Consider the following 12,566-nt stretch of genomic DNA (forward strand, 5'->3'; position numbering starts at 1 on the left):
GAGAAAAACCTCTCTTCAAAGTTTTGTGATTTTTCTTTTTGGATATCACCAGAGGAATGATATCCTCACCCTCATCCCTCCCTCCAAACTCACACCTCATTGCTTCCCACAACTCTCCAAAACAGTCCATCTCACAGGGCTTCTGGGAGACGCCATCAGCAAATATATGTTTATGCACACTCTACTTTATATTTGCAACATAAATTTACTGAGTCCATATGCTTCGCTTTTCTTTCTCTTTCTGTGACAAACATCATGACCAAAAGCAGCATAGAGGAGGAAAGGATTTATTTCGTCTTACAGGTGACAGACCACCGAGGGACAAAAGGCAATAACTTGAGCAGAAACCTGAAGGCAGGTCAGCTTGCTGTTTTTCTAACAGAAACTCACTTCACAGTCACAGAAGTGCAGTAGTAACCCTTAAAGGATGCTGCTTGCTAGCTGGCCCAAAGGTCATACTTACTTAGCTAACTTTATAATACAGATGAGACTAATTGCCTAGGGAATAATACTGCCCACAGTGGGCTGAGCTCTTAGATCATCAAGACACTCTCCCACAGACATGCCCATAGGCCAATCTGATTTGGAAAGTCCCTCAGTTGAGACTCCTTTGTCAGATGCCTTTAGGCTGTGTCAAGCTGATAGCTAAGGCTAGCTAGAACACTACACTTTTTTTTTTTTTTTTTTTTGCATAACTTGGTGCTAGTTTGGTCTCTTTGCTAAGGAGGATACTGAGGGTTAGACACATCAGATGACTTGTCCAAGGTCATTAGGATACCAAGCTGAGCTGTGACGTGGCCCACAGACGTTTGTATTCTAGAGTTGGTGCCTGTAACTGGTCAGTTTTGCTCTCTTCTAGGTGAACGCAGTGGAGGTATTGGGATGTGTAGACTAGCCTCTCTCTCTCTCTCTCCATTTCCAGTCATTACCTCTTCTCCATAGCTATACAGTTTGTCACATCCCAGATGAATCAGCGAAGCAGTTGACCCCTCGTTGACTGCAGGGCACGGAGTCAGCTCCTGAGCTGGCCTTTAGCCTTGACGCTGTGTGGTAGGAAACACAAATGGGTTTCCACCCTTGGCTTTGCCACTGAACTTGTTCTGTGACATTAGGGAAGTCCGGTGCACAGCCAGGTGGGAGTTTCCTCACTAGCCAAGTGAAAGCTGTGGCACACACACTCTTCAGTCCTTCTCAGCCCTCCACTTCTGTGACTGTCCATTTACTCATGTAAATACTCCTTGGCAGTAAATACTCTTTCCCCGTGTATCCATTCTTGCCAACTCCCTCAGGGCTGCAGTGCCTCTTGCCCAGTGCCTCTTTTTCCTGCTCATCTGATCCCCGCCCCTTCCCTGTCTCTACACAAAGCTGGTCTCCTCTCTGTCCTGTCCAGACTTTTAACAAGTGAGGACCTACTGCCCTGTTCTTCTCTGTGCACCCGTCCTGGTTTTGTGTGTTCTACAAAGGCAGGTGACTTTAAATGGAGCCTGTGCTTGAGAAATAACTTCAGCAATTACATTTGGGCTCCCTGTCTGAGAAACAGAGGTTACCAAATCAGAAGGCTGTCATGGAATCTGGAGTGAACCCTCAGGGTGAAGCTGTGAGCAGGTGAGTTTAGGGAGTTGGCACAAGACCTCCCCTGATGGCCTGGTAAAAGGGAGACCAGGAGAGCAGATAAACAGAAATATGCACTAGCCCTCTAAGTAAGGGCTTGGCTCCAGCCACTGGCCTCTCCTCTCAGAAGACCAGAAAGGTCCTAGAGCATGACCTCAAAAGGCAGTGAGTGTCATCTAGAATAGGGCTGGGTAAGGAGTGTTGCTTAGGGGAAAAGCCTGATTTCAGAGGCAGGGCAGGGTTACAAACACTGTCCCAACACTTAAAATTCTTTGCTTCCGCTTGAGCAGATAACGGCCTGGGGGTAGTGGCCACAGGATGTATGGCCTTAGGAACCCATCGAACATTTAAGGCTGTACGGAAGGTCTGTTTAGGCTGTGCTGCTCCTCAGTGGAGCACATTGTAGCCCCTCCTATCCTGACCGCCCTACCTGATGGAGGTACTAGGGCCTGGGGAGCGCTTTCACCTGGAAATTCCATCTAGAAGAAAAGTTGGTCCTAACCCGAACCTAGCCAGGAATTAGGAGGCATTTCCAGCAAAGGTTCTAAGGCATTCGGAGAGAAATGGTGAGTGTGACAGGAATTCAAACGCGGCAGGAGACAAAAACAAGGGAGCCTGTCTCCCTCTTTGGTCTCAGGCAGACACGTCAGCCTGAGACCCGGCAGTTTCCGAAGTCCCGGGAGGGGCGACGGGAAACTGGGGACGGGCTCTAGGGCCCCGCGGCCGGGACCGGGGCGGGGTGGAGTGTAGGGTTACAGGGACTAGACCGGCGACCCTCCCGGGTAGCGCGCCGGCGACCAGGAGCGCGGGGCGCCCAGGGACCCGGCAGCGGGGTGGGGTGGGTGGGACTGGAGGGGGAACGGGGCATCTCTCTGCTTCCCGAGCGCAGAGGCGCCCCTCGCCGCGCCTCCCAGCCGCCATCCCCCTGCCGCCATTCCCGGCCGCCGCGTTCCCCTAGCCAGGATCGCCCCATGATCGCCCCATGCGGAGGGCAAAGTCGCGCCGGGGACCTTGCGAGCCAGTGCTGAGAGGTAACTAGATCAAGCCGGGGTGTCGGGGAGGGCTCCCCCTGACTGGGCCGAGAGGTCTTCGCGGCTGTTCCCAGGAGCCAAGGCTGACATCAGCTCCGCTCCAGATGTGGGGACTTGGGGAACCAGATTGGCGCTGGGGCCTCCGAGTGTCCCGTGAGGATCCAGAAGGTTCAACGAGACAAAAAGCAGAATTCGGTTCTGTGCCACCCTCCGAATGCCCAGTACCCCCGGGGCGGATTCCCACGGGAGGCCGGGGACTCGGGTACGCGCGCGGGCCCCTAACGCGGGACTGGCCTTTCTCGTGTGGCCGGCGAGTCCCGGTCGCCGGAGGGGCGGGAGGGTTGGCGGGTGCCGCTGCTCCCGCGCAGACAAAGGCGCGCGGGGCGCCCAGCCCGGACCCCAGGACGCACCCCGGCCCGGAGGCTCGGGCCCCTTCCGCCCCTGCGCCTTCTTTGTTCTCCCCAAACAAGTTTCTTGCACAAATCGGGGGTTGGATCCGGCTTGTAGCCTGTTGGCAGTGCCTTGAAAAGGATCTGGTTTCCGGGAGGAAACATAAACTTTCCAAGGGAGAGCTGGTTGAACTTTCTTGGAACGTGACATTTGTGGCAAACGGGAGAGTGGAACCTCGGCCCATGACGGCCTCTGACAGCCCAGGGGACCCGCTGGTGCTAGCTTTAGGTAGCCAGGCTGGGGAATGAAATCTCACCCTCTCCAAGTCTCCTGCTTGGGGATCTCAGGAGATGAATCCCGGGCCTGACCCCCTATTCGTTGCCCCCCTTTTTCCTGGAAAATATTTGCGTATCTGCTCATGTCGTGGGTGTATTGTCTAAATCGCAAATGCCTTTAAGCCGGGATAGTGTGTGAGTTATCTGGACGTCAGCTTCTGGAGACAGGTTCTGATCCCAAGGGCCTTGATGCTGGCATTTTGAATAGTATTTGGTCCTTGGTCCCTCTGCTTCCTGCCCCTGGTTCTATTTTCCTACAAAGACTATTACAAGTTTGGCGGGATTTGCTTATTAAAGTCCTTGGTGATGGTAAAGGATGTGATGCCTCAGAGGTCCTCTGGGCTCAAAACAGTGTCAACTTGTTCACCGAGAGTGCACACAACCAGAACGGGGTAATATTAAACAGCTACAATTCCAGAAGACTCCCTTTCAGGGAGTGAAAAGTCAGGGCCTGAAGTATGGAACGCTCATGGTTTCCTGCTTCCAAAACTAGGCTGTGGATCCTGCCAAACTGGCTGAGAGTCTCCCTGGCTGCCTACCACACAGGGCCAAGGTGGTGGTGCTCAGTACTTAGGGGTCTCTGGGATTCAAGTTCTTAGAATAATGAGGGAACCGTACTTAAGTTGAACGTGTGGCAGGAAAGCAAAGGACCAGAATGCATAGAGTTGAATAGAAAGAAAACCAGCAGGGCCTAGAATAGAAGGTTCTAAAGATCTTTTCCGTGGTAGGGTTCCTGATGTGTGTGTGTGTGTGGGGGGGGGGGTCATGTGCAGAACAGGACATAGACGGTTCTAGAGACCTCTTGTTTGGTGGGGTTCCTGGTGTGTGTGTAGAGGAGGATCATGTATGGAACAGGACATAGAATAGGTTCTAGAGACCTCTTGTTTGGTGCTGTTCCTGGTGTGTGTGCATAGTTCTTAGGTGAGCTGGTTTTGTTTCATCTTGCATGCCACATTTTTTCCCCATGAGGAACACCTTTGTCCACCTACAGGTGGCAAGCAAGGGAGAAGGTGCTGACCCCATGGCTCCCTTCCTCCTCCTCTTCAGAAGAAGGCACTGCTGTCTAGGTGTTTCAGGTTCTGTTCAGCTGTGGGCTGGAGGGTTCCAGTGGATTGAAGACCATGTGGAGACTGAAGTGTTTAAAAGCACACCTTTCATCATCATCTGCAGCACAGGAATGTAGAAACCTGAGTGGTTTTCTGGGAAGGTCTCTGTCGATATGTGGAGAATGCCGCTTCCAGGCCGCTTGTGCAGAGCTTCACTGGATGGCTATGTTCTTTCTAATATCCAGATCCACCCAGATGTGTGACCTCAGAGACCAGGAGGGAGGTTGAATTAACTGATGGGAGGCAGGGGTTCTTCTGGGAGAAGGGAGCTGCCAGAGTGTGTCCTCTGGATGTGCTTTGTGCCTTCTGGGGTGTTTGTGAAAGTGCTTTGAAGATGACAATACTACAGCATGCAGGACTTCAGTGCCCAGTGACACAGATCAAGGGAACACATTTTCAGACATTGAGCTCTGTTCTGTGTGTGCCTGTGCGTATGGAAGCTCAGGCCAGGACCTGAAACTTTTGTAGACTTTTGAATGTTCCCTTAACATTGGAGGGCTCTTCTCACCCAGAATTCAGAAGATGATGGAATCCTTGAAAAGCAAGGGTTAGGCAGGTCAGGCCAGAGGATGTATTTGATTACAAAGTTTGCTGGAAATTGTTGTCTGAGGTTATTGAGGTTTTTATATTTGTTTGTCTAGAGATTTTTTTTCCTGTTGGTTTGCCCTTGCTTTGTCTTAGAGGAGTGGTTCTGTGTACACCTGGCAGTGGTAGGTGGGTCAGTATATTATATTTTTCTGGAAGGAAGCCACTGGTGCTCTTAGATCTTGTGCTGGGTCCAGGATGAACTCTCCCATCACTTGTGAAACCCTAGGGGTCATCACAAGCTCTGGACAGAATGCCCAGCCTCCCCAAGAGGCTCAACAATCAGGCTTTTTAGGTTTTGGTCTTTCCCCTTTCTTTTTAGGAGGAAGTAGAGGAATGAGAGTTAGGAACTTGTCCCTGTTAAGTCTCTGGCCACAGCTTTTTAAAGGCTCTGTTGCTGAGCATGTCCGACTGTGTTTCCTTACTGGCCGGCACTGCAGTTGTAGGCCTGCGTTTCTGTTTGTCATCTTTTAAACGTCTGTGGTTCACCAAGTCTTCACTTTCTTTTTGAAATTATCATAGTTTCAGAGGATGGTGAGGTCCAGGATACCTGTTCTCCTCTGGTGATCATTATATCATCATGGTGCCCTAGCAGAACCGAAGTGACATGGGTGCAGTCCTCAGAGCCTATGGGGTCTTTGGTTTGCACACACACATATTGTATGTGCACCTCCCATGCGCTGTGAATCTAGCTCCATGTCAAGATGTTCCCTCTCTGGAAGCTGTTCCTGTCCCCTGAATTTGGTGGCACTCACTTTTCCTCCCACCCACACTGTCCCTGAACCTTAGTGACACCTCGACTATTCATAATTCTCTGCAAATTTGTCATATTTTGTCATATGTAAACAAATCCTTGAAACATGGAATTGTTGAGATCGGCTCTTTATTCTTTGCCATTTCTATGAGATCCACCAGACGTTTTGATTGCATCAGTGGTTTATTCATTTTTTTACTGCCTGAGTAGTATTCCAAGGTCTGGATGCACCGTGGTTTGGCCACTTGCCTGTTAGAGGTCACCTGGGTTACTTTTAGTGTTTGTTTTTTGTCGATAAGGTTTCTGTGGATGCTCACAAACAGGGTTTTGTGTGGACGTATTTTCTCACTATTTCAGATAAGTACCCGGGAGCCTAGATTATATGGTAACCATACTTTGGATAAAATAATCGCTAAACTCTTCTCCTACTAGCAGTTTCATTCTAGATTCCTCCCTGAAGTGCAGACACCTGGCTTTTCTGCATCCTGATCACCTGATGTCATTGGTTTTTATTTTAGCTGTCCCAGTAGGTGTTTTAATAGGTGCTGTAAGCTTAATGTGCCTCTAATTTGTATTTCCCCAATGCCTACAGACTTGTGCATCCTCTCTGCGTGTGTGCTGCCTGCCCTCTGTGGGGAAAGGCCCATCATTACTTTGCTGCTTCTGCCTCTTTCCTAACTGGGTTATTTTACCACTGGGCTCCAATCATTCTTTGTGTGGCTGCACGGCTGTGGTGTTTCTCCTTTCCTTCTCCTTCTGGAACCATTTTTGAAAAACTAAGTCTGTAATTTTGGTGAAGCCCAACTAACTGATTTTTTTTTTCCTTTTTGCATACTGTTTTTGGTGTTTGTCTCTCCTAACGATCTGTTGCCTAGGCCCATGTCCCCAAGACTGCCTATTCTTGCTTCTAGAATGTTTACACTCTATGTGTAAATTGTAAATTATGTCTTTTAAAACCTGCACGTCTTAATGTTGACCTTTATTTATTTGTATTTACAAACAATTATCAATTTATTGTGTGTACATATGTGCTGGCATGTGTGGGAGTGTGCATGTAGAGGTCAGATGACAACTTATAGGAGTTGGTTCACTCCTTTCACTGTGTGAGTTCTGGGGATCGAACTCAGTTTGTCAACCTTGGCAGCAGGCACGCTTGCCTACTGAGCCCCATTTTAAAAAATTAGCATGAAAAATGTGATTTTGTTCTGGCCTTCAGACACTGTTTTTGTTGGCCCTCCTCTTCCGTCCATCCCCTCCCTGGATAACTCCAACACGCTCCATTACGGTCTTTCTTCCCTTACCTCTTCCTTAAGTCCTCTCTCCCTTCATGGTTCCTTTGCTGGTTTCATGAGCTGAACCTCCCATATATAAAGGCTGAAGTGTAGGATCTGGTCTCCAACTCACAGCCATCTCTGTCCGTTAGTCTCCCAAGTACTAGGATTACTTGCTGACAAGGCCAGCTAGTTGAGGACTTTTACCTGCTGGAGCCTCAGAGGTAAAGTGGGGTTGAAGACTCCCATATCTCAGAATTGCACGAGGGAAGAAAAGAGATAGGGCACAGATCATACTTAGCTCAGTGCTGGACACAATGGAGCCTGCAATAAACACATGCTACTGCTAGAATTAGAACATCAGGAAGTGCTGATGGGACGGCTCACTGGGTAAAGGCACTGACTGCCACCAAGCCTGATGACCTGAGTTCTTCCCTGGGGACCCGTATGGCGGGAGGAGGGAACGAGTTCCTGGAAGTTGTCCTCTGACCTTGACAGGGATGGGATGGCATTTGATGCCCCACCAAATAAAATATATGTCATAAAAAATTTTACCAAAACAGTGGGAAAACAAACCATTGTATAGTGTGTTTTCTCGTATGTATTCGTACAGAAGCCCCTCTTTCTTCAGCTTGGGGCACTGCTTCAAGCTTCTCATAAGATCCATCCCATCGAGTGTCTTTTTAAAAACAAGGGAGCAGAGAAAGAAGTCCCTTCTGTGCTGACCTCAGCAGGTGGCAGGATGTATGGCCGCTGCCCCAAGGCTGGAGTCAGCCAGGATGTGATCCGACAGGCAGCCTTGCTTCCTTTTCCTCAGTGACCTCGGGTTTTTGTTTCCAGAGAAAAAAGACAGTTAATTCCCATCCTGAGGAGGGCCTGGAGCAATCTATTGGGGGGCTTATTATAACTGCAGGGTGCCAGGCCAGCCCTAGGAGTTGTTCTGTCTCAGGAGGTCACAGGAGGGCCTAGGACTGTTTTAAGACACCTTCAAGCCATGCTCTAGACCACACATGGAGAAGCATGACTGTCCGGCAGGGCCCTTTAAGTTGGGCCTGACTTGAAGCAGCCCTCTTTGGAATGGAGTTTGTCGGGTTTGAAAGGCAACATTTGGAACAGGCTGGTTTCTAAGATGAGCAGTGGCTGTCCCTGTACTTTCTCCTCAGGTCTCTTGGGTCAAACTCTCTCCTATACACCATTTCTTCTTCTCTACCCGTCTCTTGTCACTTGGAGGACCTGCCAGGCCTGCGTCTGTGCTACTGTAGACAGGTTATACTGCCTGAGGAGACACTCGGCCTCTGTCAAATAAATGGATTTGCTACATATTTATATTCTAATGTAAGCGTGGGGTTGAGGTGGAACAGTGAGTATGAAAGTTCTAAGGGAAGACAAAGGGAAAGTGCTGTAAAATAAGGTTCTAAAACGTTGTGTTTTAATTTTGTGTCTGCATGTGTGTGTATGAGGGGCTATGTGCGTGTGAGTGCAGGTACTTATGGAGGCCACTGGCCTCCGATCCTCTGAGGCTAGGGTTACAGGGGTTGTGAGCTCCTGGTGTGCGTACTGAGAGCTGAACTAGAGTCCTCTAGAAGAGCAGTGAGCACTCCTGTTCAGCCATCTCTCCAGCCCCTTTAAAATACACTCTTGTGCATCCTTGATGTGTCTTCCGAGCAGTGCCTGGACTTGCTCTGGGCCATCTTTCCCGATGCTAAAAAGGCCACCAACTACTTCTGCTCATGCTAAGGACTGCTTGGCTATGGTCGCATAGACATGTGGAGAAGGTCCCTGCAGGGGACAAGTGGTTGGCTTGGGTGTCTTGGGGATTCTAAGATGCTGTCGAGGCACGTTGACAGATGATGACAGCAACCAGAGAAGAAAGACAAGCCTTCCTTCTGCAAGGAGGCTTGAGTAGTGCCACATTCTGTTTCCTGGAAGGACAGAAGCAAGTTTCCATGTGTTTTTCCTCACTTGTGATTTAAGGTTGATGTGATCTGTATCATATCTGCCTGCCTGCTTGCCTGCCTGCCTGTCTTCCTTCCTTCCTTCCTTCCTTCCTTCCTTCCTTCCTTCCTTCCTTCCTTCCTTCCTTCCTTCCTTCCTCCAATCTGGGTCTCCAGTGTTCATAGTCACCACCAACCTCCTTAAATCAATGAAAAGCTGAAAGTCCAGGTCTTCAGCTCTGCTGGCCACAATTCATGCCATAGTAATTACTCCCACTGTTCCAGTAATTTCTGCCCAGTACCAGTTAACACTGTGAACGGGATCACAATCATGATGGAAAGGCTAAGTTCTCCCTTGGAAGTCCGCTGCAGCTAGGTGGTGAGAACTTCCCCCAGGGTGAGTGCTCTATCCGTGGAGGCCTTCCCAGGCGGCTTCACTCTTCATTTGGTAGGCAGACCAGCATGGTACCTGTAATATGCCAAGGAATACCTCCTAGGCTCTTATCAAAGCATCCTTTCAGTTTCTAGGGATGCTCAGTCCGTGGGATTCTCCCAGGGGATGCCTCTAGAGAAGGATAAACAGAAGGGCTCAGGTACAATTGGCACAGAGAGGCCCGACTGAACAAGGTCATCCAAGGCAGTTTGGCCACCCTATCTTGATCAATATCACTGTTGTACCGGCTTTTGTCAACCAGAGTTGGGGGCTAGCCCAGTTTTTGTGTCTGAACTTACTCAATCTCTCCCACATTGTGTCAACTGCTATGTCCTTTGAAGGTGTTCTGTCAACTGACAAGCTCTTCTTCTAACCAGCTCCTCAGCCCCAAGTCTTTTCAGACGACCTCTGAAATGAGGTGCTTTTTAATCTACCTTCTCTTCCTTTGCTGACCACCACTCTCCCCAGCTCCTGCTTGCCACAGGCACCACATGGCTGCTTCTTCTGTCTTCTTCCTTCATGGCCTCTGAGCTGTCTTGTCCTTTCTCTGTTTCCTTCCTCTGTACCACTACCACCACCACCACCACCACCACCACCACCACCACCACCACCACCACCACCATCATCATCATCATCATCTCAGAACAAGGATGGTAGGTTGCCAGCTCATCTTATAGGCTTGGTTTGCCAGGAGCCAGTGAGGAAGGAGGCATCTCCTGCTCTGCTGCTGCTGCTGTTGCTGCTATACTATACACTTAGGGCAGCCTTGGGGACTGTGCTCAGGAATGGGTGCAGGGATGCAGGTTCGAGGCAAGTCTCTCCCTTTTCCTTCCTTAAGGGCTTTCGAACCACATTTCTTGTTAGCCAGTTCCCTCCATCTGGGGGCCCTGTGGAAGGAGTACTTCTCTGGTAAGGGTTATTTCCTTGGGAATGCCCCTCAAGACACACAGACACACAGACACAGACACACAGACAGACAGACAGACAGACACACACACACACACACACACACACACACACACACATCCCTTGAGTATCTCTGACATTTTCATTGCTCATTCTGGAGATTTTGGGGAAAGTTGAAAGATTTAAGGACAGACATACTAGAATGTGCTTTCTTAGAACTGTGGAATTATGGGCACTGGAGAATCAGGAGTAGGCAGTCCTGGTGTTGCCTTTTTCAGGATTATATACATAGATTTACATATGACCCTGGGAAGTTTAGAGCAGGAAAGTAAGAATTGGTCTAAATGGTCTACTCTGAGATACATCTTTTCTTAGTTCTGAATTTAAAAAAATGAGATTTTTTTTTTCAAAACTGTGAAGTTTCAACATTTTCTCCAAAGTAAATTCCAGGAGTTTAGAGAAAAAAAAAAAAGACATAAAACACATTTTTATATTCTGGTGACATTTACTCAGTGACTAAGATCATTTTATTAATTTAGGAGCACAAAGCAGAGATTTTAATAACGGCTGCTCATAAAATGAACAGGTTTGCAGTACTGAGACGGCTTGTGTGTGTGTGTGTGTGTGTGTGTGTGTGTGCGCGCGCGCGCGCGCGCGCGTGTGTGCACATACATTTGAGGATGTGGCTACCACAGGGCAGTGTTGTGTCTTCTTCCTCCATTACCCTCCACCTGGTTTCTCTCGCTGAGTGTGGATTGGCTAAAAAGGCTGGCCAGTGAGCTCCAGGGAGCTGCCTGACTCTGCTTTTCTGACTGGGATTGCAGCTCCCTGGGTCAGGATTTTTTTTGTGGATGGTGGGGGTGTGAACCCTGGTCATTATGCTTGTGACAAGCACTTTACTTACTGAGCTGTCTCTCCAGACCAAGGTTAGTGGGTATTATTATTATTTTAAGGCAATAATTTCAATCCTGATGTTTACTTGTAGTATTTTTCTTTTCTTTTTTCTGGAGGAAGGTATCTGCTGATCATACTGAGGTGATATTTCTTCTTTTTAGACAAGTTAAGCAAAAAAGGATACAGAAGTTGGAATGTGAAGTGTCCCCATAGGTAATTGAACACTTGGTGTCCCCAGCTGCTGTAGATATTTGGAAAGGACCAGAGACATTTGGGGGGGTGGAGCCTCATTGGAGGAAGTGAGTCACTAGAGGCGGGCCTTGATGGATCATAGCCCAGCTCTACTTCCTGTTCATGCCTTGCTTCCTGATTGTGGACACTACTGCCTCAGTGCTTCTGCCACCAGCGCTTTCCCTCCATGTTGGTAAGTTAGAATAAACCCTTCCTTCCTTAACGTCTTCTTTTTCAGGTATTTTGCTACAGCAATAAAAGAGCAATTTCTTTAAGAAGCATTTGCTCTAGTGATATCTGCTGAATGCGTGAATAGACGGTTTCCACATTGAGTATGAAGTGGAGACCCAAGTGGACAACTCGCTGAGGGCACTGAAGTGATTTCTGTGAAGTTGACTCAACCTAGAATCATACTGAGGAATTAACTGGATCGGGTTGCCTGTGGGAGACTGACTGGTTAACTGACCCAGCCCACTGTGGGTGGACCCATCCCCTAGTCCAGGTCCCTTCCTGTGTAAGAGTAAAGAAAGCTAACTGAGCAACCAGCAGGTGGCACTGGTGCCTTTGTCCCCTGCCTGTCCTGAGCTCTTCTTGACTGTAGATGTGGAGTGAGCATTAGCCTCAAGCTTCTACAGCTGTGACTTCCCTGGAATCATGAACCGTAACCTAGAGTTGGTTAATAAAATCTCTTCCTCTGCCAAAATGCTCACGGTAGGAATACTTTTATCACAGCAACAGAAAAGGAACAAGTACTATAAAAACAGTTTATCTTTTCAGTATTTAAGGTCTCCCCTTTTCAGGTTCTGGATGCCCTCATGGAACTTACTTTTTTTTTTTTTTTTTTTGCTTATATATTTTTATCTGCATGTTTATATGTTGACATTCACACACATATATGTATGTGCATGTAAAGGTCAAAAGTCAGATGCCACCCTTAATCATTGTCTACCTTATTCTCTATTTATATTTTTTCTGCTATCAGGGATTGAACCTAGGACCTCATGCATGCTGGCCAGGTGTTGTGCCACAGATGAACAGAAAAGTTAGAGAGCAAAGGCTCTCAAGAGGGTGTGGTTTTGGTTTGG

The 12,566-nt window shown here is 48.5% G+C and overlaps 1 protein-coding gene across 6 annotated transcripts in view; it reads left to right on the forward strand.

Annotated features, from left to right (window-relative positions):
• Amotl1 (angiomotin like 1) overlaps positions 1-12,566 on the forward strand; it is a 111,174-nt gene that overhangs the window by 45,175 nt on the left and 53,433 nt on the right. The window contains exon 1 of one of the 6 annotated variants that reach the window (XM_076926049.1): positions 1,443-1,605. The exons of 2 other annotated variants lie outside the window; for them this stretch is intronic. Coding sequence is in view for 1 of the 4 variants with exons in the window: in XM_076926047.1 (XP_076782162.1) it covers positions 2,594-2,642 (49 nt within the window). In the remaining 3 variants the exon portion in view is untranslated. Of the gene's footprint in view, positions 1-1,442; positions 1,606-1,906; positions 2,178-2,459; positions 2,643-2,884; positions 2,905-12,566 lie in introns of those variants that run through there. 3 more of the 6 variants (XM_076926048.1, XM_076926047.1, XM_076926051.1) reach the window with 3 other exon arrangements.

This window comes from Arvicanthis niloticus, chromosome 27 (genome assembly GCF_011762505.2).
Source record: "Arvicanthis niloticus isolate mArvNil1 chromosome 27, mArvNil1.pat.X, whole genome shotgun sequence".
Lineage (NCBI taxonomy): Eukaryota > Metazoa > Chordata > Mammalia > Rodentia > Muridae > Arvicanthis > Arvicanthis niloticus.